Source organism: Paramormyrops kingsleyae, chromosome 3 (assembly GCF_048594095.1).
Source record: "Paramormyrops kingsleyae isolate MSU_618 chromosome 3, PKINGS_0.4, whole genome shotgun sequence".
NCBI lineage: Eukaryota > Metazoa > Chordata > Actinopteri > Osteoglossiformes > Mormyridae > Paramormyrops > Paramormyrops kingsleyae.
In genome coordinates this window covers 21,956,256-21,971,277 of record NC_132799.1, presented here as the reverse complement: position 1 = coordinate 21,971,277, position 15,022 = coordinate 21,956,256, and the positions used below count along the sequence as shown (strand labels likewise).

At 42.4% G+C, this 15,022-nt stretch overlaps 1 protein-coding gene across 4 annotated transcripts in view; it reads left to right on the top strand.

Moving 5' to 3' along the window:
- The first annotated feature begins 223 nt into the window (after nucleotides 1–223).
- The window catches only part of LOC111860129 (sorbin and SH3 domain-containing protein 1), a 127,933-nt gene continuing 113,134 nt past the window's right edge, over nucleotides 224–15,022 (top strand). The window contains exon 1 of one of the 4 annotated variants that reach the window (XM_023843506.2): nucleotides 224–363. In XM_023843506.2, the coding sequence (XP_023699274.2) occupies nucleotides 247–363 (117 nt within the window). In that variant the 5' untranslated portion in view covers nucleotides 224–246. Of the gene's footprint in view, nucleotides 364–444; nucleotides 530–1,007; nucleotides 1,039–10,670; nucleotides 10,725–15,022 lie in introns of those variants that run through there. The other 3 variants (XM_023843507.2, XM_072709845.1, XM_072709847.1) reach the window with 3 other exon arrangements.

The window sequence follows — 15,022 nt, the reverse complement described above, 5'->3', positions numbered from 1 at the left end:
CCATGGTGTGTCACGTGTCTGTGTTCATGACTCCGAATACGAGTTTTTTTTAATGTGTGTTTTCAGACGGTACGATACATTCAGTTTGTGAAAGTTTCTGTTAATATAAATGTCCCGTTAAATATAATACTGCACAGGTCAGTTTCAACTTGCTTGCTTGTGCTATGCCGGCGTTCGGGTATAATTCCCCGATCACGGCTTTTCTCGGCCCAGATCCCTCTGCTGCATCCCTTTTGGCGTATTATAATGAGAGGGGAGGCGGTGGGCAGGATCTGCTGGATGGGGAGTGTTGACTGCCGCGGCAACGCACATACATCCCGTTTGCGGCGTGGTGGAAGGAAGGTGGCGTGTTCACATCCCGAGGTAAGACCTCCATCACCGGGCACTCTCTCACCGCGGACGGGATGTTGTTTCGTTGAAACGTCTTCTGCTGTATCCGTACAGCCATAGTTCAGCAATGGTCGATCAGCCGCTTTCCACCGCTGAGAGGTGTTACGTCTGCCCTGGGTGTCATGGTGCGGCATTCATTGTAAGCGTCACTTCAGCTTATATATTCACAGCGGTATGTTTGGAGCTGGTGTATATTAGTAGTGTACATTACCGCATTGAGGAAATTCCAAATGCAAACTGAATTAACGCGGTGGGCGATCTGGGGAAAAGCAGAGAGCTTTAAGGCAGCTTTCATATCACCGTAGAAAATGCATGTGATAATCAGAGCCGTGATGACCGATCAACACTGGGAGTAATACGACAAAAACGCGCTATCCAGAGCGTCGTCTGGCTGGCGGCTTATAGTAACACGTACCGCCCGTCTGGAGGTTTTTATTTATTTATTTTTATCCCGGTCGCTCTGTTACTGATCCCAGCGATGGGAAACTAACCCTTCTGGCCGGAAAAAAAATTATTTATTCATGCAGGCTTCACAGTATCTCCTTGGATGAGACCATCCCATGTTTTGGTTTTCGCACGATGAAAGTCATGGTTGGATTAATCAAATTTACATAATGCTGACGAGGCCACACATGTTGTCATGGACAGGTAGAGACTATATTTCACTTTACGCTGGTCTGGATACAAAGTGTCTGACTTTAGAACGGATCTACATACGAAGTCCTATATACTTAGGACGGACAAGTAAAAACTGCATTATTTGTGATGGATTCGGGTAGCCTAAAAGTGTTTTTTTTTCAGAGGTTGAAGTATAAACTGGTTTTCTGGACAGCTATGTATTGATGTTTATTTTTTTGGAGGCGAATATGTATCAACTGGCTTAATCTGGACTGAACTAAGGTACGATTGATTTAGTCTACTGGCGGATTTAGGCCAACAGGTTTTACTTTATACTGATAAGTGCAGTTTGTTTCACTTTGGTCGACTGATCTAGTCAGGACTATCAGTTTTTGGACAGATATAGGCCTAAGAATAAACTGTTAAGGTATAAACATTAGTATAAATATAGGTGTAAACATTGGAGAAATAGTGGTATAAAGTGTTTAACTTTTGAGTAGATATTGGTATAAACTGTTTAATTTTAGTCGGATATAGGTACAACCTGTTTTAGTTTGGACTGATCTAAGTATAAACTGTTTCACTTCGGACCGTATGCACACGGTATTTTTTACTTTTTATGGGTATAGGTATAAACTATATATTTACTTTGAACTTATATAAGCTACTGTTATTAGATTGCTGTAAGGTCAGAGCCCAGTGTACTGTAAATGGTACTGAAAGTCGCGTTGTCGCCGGCCGGCCCCGGTTACACACACCGTAGTGTCCGCTGTATTAAACAAAAGTGCGTGTCTTTGCTCTGATATCACCGTTAAAGATTAACCAGCTACCAGTTTCGGCCGCTGCATGTCGGATGGACGCATTTTTAGCTCACAGTGGATTTTCATTAAGGTATAATTAATAAAAACGTGACTACGGTTGAATGTTTCAGCTAATTAAACTAGGAAAATGCAAACTTAAGAGTAAAAATGTAAAGTTTACAGTTAAATCTAAATTATTCGTAGTTCTAATATAAAGTTCGACCATGAAGTAGTAGAACTACGAACTATTATTTTACTTTGAAGTTCATGATTACCGTTTTTGGTGTTTAATAATTCTAACAATGAAGTTTACAGTTTGACTGTAGATTTCATAGTAGAACCATGAAAATTGCCAATTTACTGTAAAAATTCATGGTCAAACATGAAATATGTCGAACGAGTTTTTGATTTTAGTATGAAATCTCAAATTGCATTTTTTTCCCTGGAAATTGAACCTGAGGCAGAATTAAGCATTTTTTCTGCCAGAATGCCAGTGGCTTTTTGGCTGAGAAACAGTAGTGGGATTCTGCCTTGTGTCATCCATGAATGGCTTCACGTGCACCTGAGACACTGGGACTCCTTCACGTTAGGCCTTGTATTTTACATGTGGGATATTAATATGCATGGCGGTGTGACTCCATTATAGGGGAACCACAGAAGTATGAAATGCTTACATGCGAAGTTACTTAAATGCCTCCTTCATAACTATATTTTCTGTTTTTAAGTAATCGCATGTGTTTCTTAAACATGGAAGAAATAATGTTCACAATAATGAACCTAATATCACATGCTCCAGTATCTTTTCAATATCTAGTATAAGAAGGACCTTAATAAATGAAATGCAGTTAGGTCTGTAATGTCATAGTTGGGTTTAACTGACAGGCCTACTTAGAAACAGTAGTGGTATTAGTAGGTTTTCACTGGAGAAAGCCAGCCTCTCAATGTCCTGCCATCAAGCAATTTATTTGGAGGGAGTGTTAGCCTTCATGTGAACTTAGTACAGTGGTACCTCAGTTCTCGAACTCACTACCTCAATTTCTTGAAAGTCGAACAAACCAGTTTGACCAAGAACTCGATCTGAATATCAGAAGTGGAACCGTGAACGTTGACCTAATATAAATTGTACGCACCAGGAAATGAGAAATAGCAGATTACGCATTGGAACTGCCTGGGATACAAACATCACGCATGTAACTAAACTCTTCAGCCAATAAGGGCAATGGTGTGTCGTCACGGCGGCGGTTCCAGTTTGTGCAGCCGGGTGAGAGGTCGCAATGCATCTAACCGTAATGCATGGCGTCAGGATCAGAATACGTTGCTTTAAGCCAGCGCTGTAAGCAAATCGAACGCACCCAATGACCGGACTGGGGAAACAAACTGAAACGCAGACTTATGGTGCGTTCGATTATTTCTCTCCAACTCGGAACTCGGATGAAAACGTCACGAAAAACGTCACTTCCCGTCGGAAACACGCCTCTTTTATGACGTTGAAGTCGGACAAGATTTTGATGTCCGAGTTGCCCCTGTGACGTTTCATTCAATTCATTCAATTTCAACATGGCGGCTTGGTTTGTTTGTAGTTTGTTTGCCATTCGAAAAAAAGAATATGGCTATGTTTCTTGTTTGTCTCTCGGAAAAATCTCAATTTCTCCATTTGGAAAACTCCAAATCTGCTAAAATATAAAGCAACAACACACAGCAACGTGTTCATGGAGGCAGCCATGTTTGTTCCGAGATGTGGGTAGCTCCAATGGGAGATTGTCGGATGTGATGTCACTCAACTTGGAATTTCCGAGTTACGAGAGAAAAATGACAACAACCAGAAACAGCTGATCACATGGGGATTCCACACGAGGTTAAGGAGGGGCGTGGCACACGTAAGGAGCAGACGATCGGGGCAGGACATGGGTAATGTTGGGATAAGATCTTTATCGTTTTGGAAGCCATTAAGAAAAAAATGCTCGTCTTGTTTTATCCTGTTCATTTTGTGTTTAAATCCTAAAAAAAAAACCATATTTAGGTGTCATTTTGGGAGGCCGGGAACCAATTAATTGGTTTTCCATTATTTCATTATTTTCCATTATTTCTTATGGGAAAAATTCTCGAACTTTTTAGGATTCGATCCGGAGTCCGGAACGGATTAAGTTCGAGAACCGAGGTACCACTGTATCTATTGAGAGGTTACAATCGAAACATCTAATATGATCATATTGAGAGTGCGGTTGGGTCCTGGCTGATTACAGGACAACTCTGGAAATGCTACACTGTAATGCTCAATAATGGTGTGATGTTTGCAAATGATTCATTTGCAAGGAACAACTCCCTTACAGGAACTATTCAGTCAAGTTCACTTCACTGCAAAGATGTGTTCTTTTCATTCTTTTGCTTGTTCTCATAATTATGATGTGAATGCACTATGGCCAGTCAGAGCCAGTGAGGCATGTAGGGGCATGCTGTGAGCAAGAATATAATTGGCTGGAAACTAATCCTGGAACTGAACGTATACACCTACATTGAAGGATCGACCAAGAGTCTTTCATTTAGTGATGAGAACTATGGCTGTTTTTAGTGAGCCAGATCATTTGACTCAGCTCAGAAATAAGAGCCAACTCTTTCGACTCATCCTTTAGTAATTCAACCAAATTTATCAATGTTTTGACCTATGATTGGTATGTGTACCCATATTTCATTTAAAGTATTCAATGTTTTTATGCCAGGCCACTGAATGGGTCTAACTATGTACATTGCCAGTGGCAGTTTTTGGGAAACACACCCCAGAATGAGAGACCCAAAGGAGTGAATAGGAGACTCAGATAGGTTACTGAATGAGAGCAATACCTTGGTTGTGACTGGAATACACCATCTACTGTAGTATACAGCCTACATATGCAGTGACTTCCTACCCGTTATCTGAAACCACAATAATTAACCTCAACATGTTTTTGGGAAACTGGAATACCTGGAGAAAACCCCATGGCAACACAGAGAGAACATGCAAACATCACACACATGATGACATAGCAGAGGCTCAAACCCTGATCCTTGAGGTATGAGGCAACAGTGTTAACTACTACACCATTATGCTGCCCCAGTGACTTCCCATATGCTGCAGTTAAATTTTAGAGGTGCACCATTTTCACATTTTTAAAGTGAGTTTAACCAAGGTTTGTTAGCTTTTGGACTTTTAAGAAACAGGAGTAGCTAAGGTATAATGTTGAGAGAGTTGGACCATAATTCAATAGCATTATTTTTCTCACATGATTTATTAGTGGTATTTAGCATACTTCTTTGCACTTTTTGACAGAAATAATAGGCTATTTTTTAACAAATCGGAACATATGTGTTTCAGATCTATTTTATGCAAACACGAAGTGCCACTGAATAAGCTGTGAACAAATTAGAGCACGTTTTTTTTTTACTGAATTGAATGAACTGTGTCCCCAAAAAGTAGTTTCGCCCATCACTAATACGCAGTTAAATTTCAGCGCATGGCATTAAATATTATGTGCTTTGTGATAGTAAAATGGTAATTTTTCTGGTGTTAGATGCTAATGATCCTGCAGGCATGCAGCTGGGGGCCGATCTGCATTTCTTTACCAGCATCTCGGTGTGTATTTGCACGCTCTGTGTCTGGCGCCTTGCAAACTTGCTTCTTAAATTCACAGAACGTTTCCATTGAAAAAAAGAGTAAGTACTGGAACCTTTATATTGTATCTTTATCTTATCGTTATATTCCCAACTTTAAATGAAATAAGAAATATTCAATATAAAATACAAAATGATGGGCTTGATGTAATGAATTTTTTTCATACATGGTAACTGTGCCCCTGGTTGTGGGGTTGGCCTGTGAAAGTCTGTAATACTATGTATGTGACAGGGTTACTTCATAGGCTTTGTATGTCCCACATGAAATATACACGAAACTCATTATACTCAGTGCTGGGTTAAGGTTCAGTTTAGACCTGCTCCTGAGGTAATGAAAAGACTCTTTTATAAGGTGATGAAGACTATGGGCTCTATTTTCCACCTGCGCAAAGTGCGAGGCAAAGTGATTTTGTTAGTTTTATACCATGTCCACAAATTTTGAAGCTTTCTGCTCGTAGGAGTGGTGTTTTTTAAATAAGGAGTGGCCGGGCACATTGTTGTGGAAGACCTTTAGGGCCAAAAACGTCTTAAAGTTTTTGCCTAGAGGTGGCATTATTTCACACCTACAGACGTAAAAAATGCACGCTTAAAGATGGCAATTCACATCTTAATATTTCATGCCTACAGGCATAAAAAATGCATGCGTAGAGACGGCAATAATTAATACATTAATATTTCACACCGGATGTTATATTTTCACCTCTACAGACAGCCATGTAACTCCATGTACAGGTGGCATTTTGCAATGTGTCTTGATGTCATCAAAGTGATCTTTCAAAATAAAAGCACCATTCACTTCTAATCACAAACATCATAACAAAACTGAATTCTTCATGGTTTGCTTATTAATTCTGTGTGGCTTTTCTTATGTGAAATAGAGCAGGGTGACAAAATAAGTATTATTTAACTGATACAAAGCATTTACACTACAATATTGTCATGGAAATAGATCAATAAGCTACTTATGTTTAATCAATTAGCCTATGATTACAGTTTAAAAGAACATTGTGAAGAGCTATTTTCCTTTGTGCCCCAAATCCAGCAGCATAGGGAAGTATGCGTGTGTGTGTGTGTGTGTGTGTCGGTCACAAACAAGTTGGTTCTATGAGCCAGCTCCTTTTCATAAACAATGGAAGCGGGCTTGGGTCTAAGAACTGATTTCTTTCTTTTCGTTAATTAATACAAGGCAGAATAATAGCATGATGTTTTCACCACACTATCACAGACACTTCATGCACTGACTGATGCTGTTTTGTATTTTTTTTTATTTGTTAGGTGGCACACCATATTCAGTTTTGAGTGTGATTTGTTTGGAATTGTTTTGGATAGTATTTAATTTTATTTTTTTTTTATTTGATATGCACATCACAAGGGCCAGGTGCACTGTTTAGTGTTTGTAGCAAAATGTGAATTTACAGCATTCAATACACATGTTTAATACTGTTTGTGTTATGCTTGACGGCGCACGGAGCGTTGTAAAAAGTGCAGGAAGTCAGGGCAAACACGGGGTTTAATAGGAACAGCAACAAAAGGGACAGGCAAAGCACTAGATAACATTATAATGACCGGACTGGGGAAACAAACGGAAACACGGACTAAATGCAATGGATTAATGATAACGATCGGGAACAGCTGGTAAACACGGGGAATCCACATGGGGTTAATGAGGGGGCGTGGCACATGAGAGGAGCGGACGATCTGGGCATGACAGGAGCCCCCCCCCCCCCCCCCCCCCCCAAAGGCGCGCACTCTGGGCTGAGGGTAGCGAGGATGCAGGGGCCGCAGGGGCCTTGGGGACCTGAACGGGGAGCACAGGAGTCACGGCGAGCACTGGGGCTGCACAGGGGACTGGGCAGGAGGCGTAGGAATGTCCTTGGGCGGTGCGCCAGCAGGGGGCACAGGAACCACGGGAGTGAGAACAGGAACCTCGTGGAGCGCCACAGGAACCTCGGGGGGGCGCTGCAGGCGCCACAGGAACCTCGGGGGGCGCTGCAGGCGCCACAGGAACCTCGGGGGGCACTGCAGCAACCGCCGACTCCGGGCCAACGGGGGACGCTGCAGCAACCAAAACCACAAGCGCCTTGGGGGGCGCCGCAGGAGACACAGGCACCTCTGGGGGTGCTGCAGGAGCAGGAGACACAGGTGCCTCTGGGGGTGCAGCAGGAGCAGGAGACACAGGCGCCTCTGGGGGCGCCGCAGGAACAGCCAGCACGGGAACCATAGGGGGCGCTGTAGTTGCTGCAGACACGGGAACCACCTGGTGCGCAGACACGTGATACTGCAGGGTGACGCATCGTGGGGTATGCCCCTTTAAGGGCCATGGGAAGCAGGAAGTCGGGGCAAACACTGGGTTTAATAGGAACAGCAACAAAAGGGACAGGCAAAGCACTGTATAACATTACAATGACCGGACTGGGGAAACAAACGGAAACGCGGACTAAATACAATGGACTAATGACAACGATCGGGAATAGCTGGTAAACACGGGGAATTCACATGGGGTTAATGAGGGGGCATGGCACAAGAGAGGAGCGGATGATCTGGGCATGACAGGAGCCCCCCCCCCAAAGGCGCGCACTCTGGGCTGAGGGTAGCGAGGATGCAGGGGGACACCTCGGGGGACGCCGCAGGGGCCTCGGGGACCTGAACGGGGAGCACAGGAGTCACGGGTAGCACTGGGGCTGCACAGGGGACTGGACAGGAGGCGTAGGAATGTCCTCGGGCAGCGTGCCAGCAGGGGGCACAGGAACCACGGGAGTGACACGTGATACTGCAGGGTGACGCATCGTGGGGTATGCCCCTTTAAGGGCCACGGGAAGCAGGAAGTCGGGGCAAACACTGGGTTTAATAGGAACAGCAAGAAAAGGAACAGGCAAAGCACTGGATAACATTAGAAGGACTGAACTTGGGAAACAAATGGAAACGCGGACTAAATACAATGGACTAATGACAACGATCGGGAATAGCTGGTAAAGACGGGGAATTCAAATGGGGTTAATGAGGGGGCGTGGCACACGAGAGCAGTGGACGATCGGGGCATGACAGTTTGCAGGGTTGCCAACTGTCACATATCTGGCGTGACACGCTTTCTGAAACTCACGCTCATGGAATAAATCTTAAAAATCTATCTTATTTCATTATAAGCCTAAAATTAGCTACATGAAAAGCATTGGGGTAATTTGCAAATCATTCAGGCTGTTTACAAGGTAATATACTTGTTACATACATGTAAGTGTGTGTTAAGACTTGTCATCAATGTATTAATGTATTAATACCAAATTCTCTTTTCTGGAAATAAGGTTTGGTAGATTGAATAATTTAAGTGATATACACATATGTCAGTCATAGGTCAAAACTTTGCTAATTTTACTTGAATTATAAACCGCAGAAGTGGTATAGTAGTAATAATAATAATAATAATAATAATACATTTTATTTATAACGCACTTTTCATTAACAAAATCTCAAAGTGCCACATTAAAAACAACAAAGTTAAAAATATCCATAAAATCAAAATAATATCACTACTACTAAATATGACATCTTAGCAGTTGTATGCTTTCCTAAATAAAAAAAGTCTTCAAATTTGCTTTGAAAGAGTCCAGGTTCTTTGTAACTCGCAGCTGGACAGGAAGATGGTTCCATAGCTGTGGGGCAACAGAGCAAAAAGCTCGACCTCCCATAGTACACAGCTTAGTAGAGGGAACTTGAAGTAGCATACTACCTGATGATCTGAGGATGCGGTTGGAGGTTTGCAAACTCATCAAATCCTGGAGATATGAAGGTGCCAGACCATAAATACATTTATGGGTTAATAGAAGAATTTTATACTCGATCCGGGAAGATACAGGGAGCCAATGAAGAGATTTGAGGATGGGAGTAATATGTTCAAATTTCTTTACTCTCAGTAGGATTCTTGCAGCGCTGTTTTGGATGTATTGTAACTTTTGTATGTCCTTAGCAGGAATCCTACTAAACAGTCCATTACAGTAATCCAGCCTTGATGAAATAAAGGCGTGGACAAGTTTCTCTGCATCTGGGAGGGTAAAAAGAGGGCGAAGTTTGGAGATTTTTTGTAGATGGTAAAATGATGTCTTACACAGATGTTTTATGTGGTCGCTGAAGGTCAACTGCGGATCAAACCGTACCCCCAGATTAGTAACTGAGGAGGAGAAAGAAATAGCCTGGCCATCAAAGGAGAACTGGAGTATAGGAAATGAACTTATCTGGCGTGGGGTGCCAACAAGGAGTCCCTCAGTTTTACTGCTATTCAGCTGTAGAAAATTAATGTTCATAGTACTGCTAATTGATTAAACGCATCAAGCCTATTGATTTATTTCCATGACGATATTGTAGTGTAGACGCTTTGTATCAATGACCATCTAATACAGTAAAACCTCGGATCGCGAGCATAATTCGTTCAGGAAACGTGCTTGTAATCCAAAGCACTCGTATATCAAAGCGAATTTTTCCCATTAGAAATAATGGAATCTCGGATGATTTGTTCCACAACCCAAAAATATTAATATAACAATGATTAATACGAAAATATAAAGTAAAAATACATTAAACAAATTAACCTGCACTGTACCTTTGAAAAGGATCGTGGATGGTGTGAGGGAGACGAGAGAGAGAAGAAGAGGAGGGTTATTATGTAGGACGACTTTCACTATAACTACCAGAATCATCTGTTGGCTCACTAGAATCTTTTTCTTTTTGTCCGACTTTAACAAGGAACCTATCCAATGACAGCTGCTTTTTCCTCCTTTTCGATTTCGTGGAAATGTGGACATTGCATTGTTGTTAAACAGATTCATCACTTGCACTGCTACATCTTTATTCGGGTGATGCTTTTCTACTAAATTTTGACTACGAGTGAGGCACGCCGACTGAGACGTGCATGGGAAACCCACAATCCTGCAGCGAGAGAGAGAGAGGAACCATCGGCTCAGTTGTGATTGTGTGACGCTCGGCAGACAAAGCGTATATGTAATACTCGTATTGCAAGACCTCGCTCGATTATCAAGTTAAAATTTATGGTCTATTTCATTGCATATAAGAAAAGCCACACAGTGTAATAAGTGAAACAGTGAAGAGTTAAATTTTGTTATGGTGTTTGTGGTTAGAAGTGAATGGTGCTTTTATTTTTAAATTTATTGAATTTATTTTGATCACTTTGTTGATGCTTTTATTTTGAAAGATCACTTTGATGACATCAAGACACGTTGCAATATGCCGCCTGTACATGGAGTTACATGGCTGTCTGTAGAGGTAAAAATATAACGTTTGTATGCATGAAATATAGCGCGTGAATTATTGCTGTTTAGGTGTGCATTTTTTTTACATCTGTAGGCGTGAAATAATGCCACCTCTAGACAAAAAGTTTAAGATGTTTTGGCCCTGATGGCCTCCCATGGAAACTCGACTTGTATTTTGTATTTTCTGCAATACAAAACACGGCACATGCTGGTTATGTGTTTATACTGTACGTATGTTGGTTTATATAACTTGGATCTAAACCAGATGAAAACGGTGGACATACCCTATAATTGCACTAAATGTACTGTAACATTTATGATGATATCTATAGTTTAATTATTACAACCTGGAATAAACATGGGAACTTTGACATGCTTATTTTCATTTCACACGTTTAAACAGTAGTATGTTAACTTATGCGAAAATTCTGTAACAAAAATTTTTATGTGTACATTGACAAATAAATCTTCTGTAGATGAGTATTTTGTTTTGTTTGTAACCAAGTCCATGGTAAGTTTATGAATGCTCAGAAAATGTCAAATATTAAGCCGCCAAAAAACTAATTACACTGAGTATATTTTGCACTGAATTCTTGAACACTGATAAGCATTACAGTAAAATCCAGTTATAACGGACTTCAAAGAACCTGGCAAAACAGTCCGTTATATCAAAACTGGCTGTATGCCCAGAACACAACTACGGGGCACCATTTACTCATGCCACACCCCAGCAGACACACTTGTGGTATAGATTATTATATTGTACATGTAGTAATCCAACTTTCCCTGACCAAATGCGTGACTATTAATAATTCTGACTATGTATCTGCGCTGGATATCACTGGTACACCACGCGCCTTGTAGGTGGAGCCTGCATGTCTGTTATAGCCGAACAAAACTACAGCTAAAAGCGGCCCTGGGGACCAAGTAAATGGTTTGTCCGTTATAAATGAAATTCCGTTATATGCGAGTCCGCTATATCCGACGCTTTTTCTGCATGTTCTTAAAGGTGCACGGCTGGGACCAGCGGACCTCGTCCGTTATAGACGATATTCCCTAAGCGATATTCCTATAAGCGAGTCCACTATAATGTGATTTTACTGTATAACGAAATCATGGATGCATATATACTGCACAAATGTATCAGTCAATTTAGAGAAACTGTGGAATAGGTCACGGTTAAATAAAAGATAAAAAGTAGTGATTTAAATATCAAAGCACTGACAAAATTACATTCCCAACGAGGTTATATACACTAAGATACAACTGCAGCTTCTCTAAGCACATCACAGTGCAGTCTGACCAGGCAAACACACAGTTCTAAGTCAGTTATCATTGTGGGAAGGTATGAAAAAATTTACTAACTACAATTGAAGATAGTCCTTTTATTTTGAAGGATCACTTTGTTGATATCAATACACGTTGTACCGTCTTTGCACAGAGTAACATGGCTGTCTGTTGAGGTTAAAATGTAACGTCTGTGGGCATAAAATTAACGTGTGAATGATTGCCGTTTACGCATGCATTTTTTTTAGGTCTGTAGGCGTGAAATGATGCCGGCACTCGGCGAAAAATTTAAGATGTTTTGGCCCTGATGGCCTTCCATACACTTGCTGCTACCTCGTCCCATGCTTGCTTCACCTCAAAAGGCTTAGGTGGAAGGGTGCTGATCCCGTAGATGATGGGCTCCCTCCTTTTCACCTTGTGCATGTGGATGTCCGTTTCCTCAGCCGAATACAATGTGGCTTGGTGGGCAAATGCTCCATTGTAATAGCAATCTGCAGTAGATCATGCACCGCGGCCTTTTAAATGTGAGGTAACGCACCCTTCCAGTTGGTTTATTGCTTATTACGCCCAAAACACTCTGAATAATTGTTAGGACAACCTTTTTCCGGCTTGTGCTTGTGCAAAGTTTGATCTTTCCACCGTCGAAATAGCTAAATGGATTTGGACATGCCCATCCATCCATCCATCCATCATCTGCCGCTTGTCCGGGGTTTGGGTCACGGGGGCAGCAGCTTCAGGAGAGGCACCCAGACCTCCCTCTCCCCAGCTACCTCTACCAGCTCCTCGGGGGGGACACCGAGGCGTTCCCAGGCCAGCCGAGAGATATAATCCCTCCAGCGAGTCCTGGGCCTGCCCCGGGGCCTCCTCCCTGTAGGACATGCATGGAAAACCTCTCCAGGTAGCCGCCCAGGAGGCATCCGCACCAGATGTCCAAACCACCTCAACTGGCTCCTTTCGACGTGAAGAAGCAGCGGTTCTATTCTGAGGCCCTCCCGGATATCTGAACTTCTCACCCTATCCCTAAGAGAAAGCCCAGACACCCTGCGGAGAAACCTCATTTCGGCCGCCTGTATTCGCGATCTCATTCTTTCGGTCATTACCCATAGCTCATGACCATAGGTGAGGGTAGGGACAAAGATGGACCAATAGATCGAGAGCTTTGCTTTTTGGCTCTTAGCCACGACGGACCGGTTAAGCGCCTGCAAAACTGTAGACGCCGCTCCGATTCGTCTATCCAGCTCCCGATCTCTACAGTTGTGGGTGTAGAAGGAGAAGAGGGCTCAGCACACAGCCCTGTGGAGAGCCAGTGCTGGGGCTGAGGGCTGAAGAGATGTGGGAGCCTACTCTTACCCTCTGGGAGCAATCAGAGAGGAGGTCCATAATCCAGAGGTAGAGATAGTGGTTAGGACAGTGTGGTGGTCTGTGGATTTGGCATCCTCTGTACACTTGTTTTACTGGTGTATGTCTAACATGGGTGGGAGGCTGGAAATGTTAGTCCAGATCAGTTTCTCAAAGCACTTCATAATCACAGGAGTAAGGATATATGGACAATTTTACAGCTCAAAGTAAAAAAAAAAAACCCATAAAAAGAACCATAAATGCCTCAACACACACAGACAAGATCTGTCGCACCTGCCTCAAACGGAACTGCTCTCCTGATTATTAAGTGTGTCCACCTCAAACAGGACTGCTCTCATGATTATTAAGTGTGCCCACCTCAAACAGGATGGCTATCATGATTATTAAGTGTGCGCACCTCAAACAGGACTGCTCTTGTGATTATTAAGTGTACCTGCCTCAAATGGGACTGCTGCCGTGATTATTAAGTGTGCCCACCTCAAACGGGACTGCTCTCATGATTATTAAGTGTATCTGCCTCAAACGGGACTGCTGCCATGATTATTAATTGTCCCTGCCCCGAATGGGATTGCTCTCTTGATTATCAAGTGTGCCCACTTTAAATGGAAGCACCCCCACAATTATTAGGTGTGCCTGCCTCAAACGGGACCGCTTCCCTGATTAATAAATATACCCACCTCAAATGGAATCACTCTAATGATTATTAACTGTGCCCATCTTGTATAGGACCTCTCCCATAATTATTAATTGTACAAACCTTGAACAGGTCTAGTTTTGTTATGAGGTGTACCCACCTCAAACGAGACTGCTTCCTTGATTAAATATTCCTGCCTTGAACAGGATGGTTCTGTTACTCCTACGTCTGATTATCCTGACAGATAGTAGTCTAAAATTGAGAACAGGCATCGTGTCAGCTTTGTTGAAATAAATGAGCTTCATTAACTCACCGATCCATTATAAATATGTCATTCATCTATAGCCATGCAGAGTTAATAAATCCCATAATAATACCATTTATTGAAGGTGACAAAATCTTGAGATGCCATGCATGTCACAGCATTGCAGCACAACCACAGCCTGTCCAAGCTGGTTCCTGTCACAAAGTGACACCTTGTCCCCATGTCCCCCCCACTGTCAGTGGGGGCAGTTTAGTAGGATGGGGACTCGATACATACAGATAAGCTCGGAGGTGTGCAGCCTGTGTTGGGCCAGAGCAGCAGATGGGATGGGGGCTGCTGCCAAGGCCATTCATGAATAATTACTGTGGTGCAGTAAATATTTAAAATTGTGTGTGATATCACATTACCAGATCCTTGGAAAACTAGGCAACAGTTTCACATGCCAAAACGACCATTCGTTTGAATAGTAATATTTTGATTTCAGCTAATCACTTTACACCAAGTATAAATATAAAAATTCTGCTACCATCTTCTCATACAAATAAAGTTCCTCCTCTAGGTCATATTTGCTAATGCTAGGAATTCATCTTTTTTCTAAAAGTGGGGAAAGTTTCTGTGTATGAGAAGCTAATGCAGCATTTTGTGATGTTTTTACTTTCGGTCTGATTTATACTTGATGTCTGACGTGAGTGTGCTCATGAATCTCCTTCACTGCACGCAGGGGCGGATTAAGGTGTACAGAGGCCCCTAGGCTACAGTAGTCTGT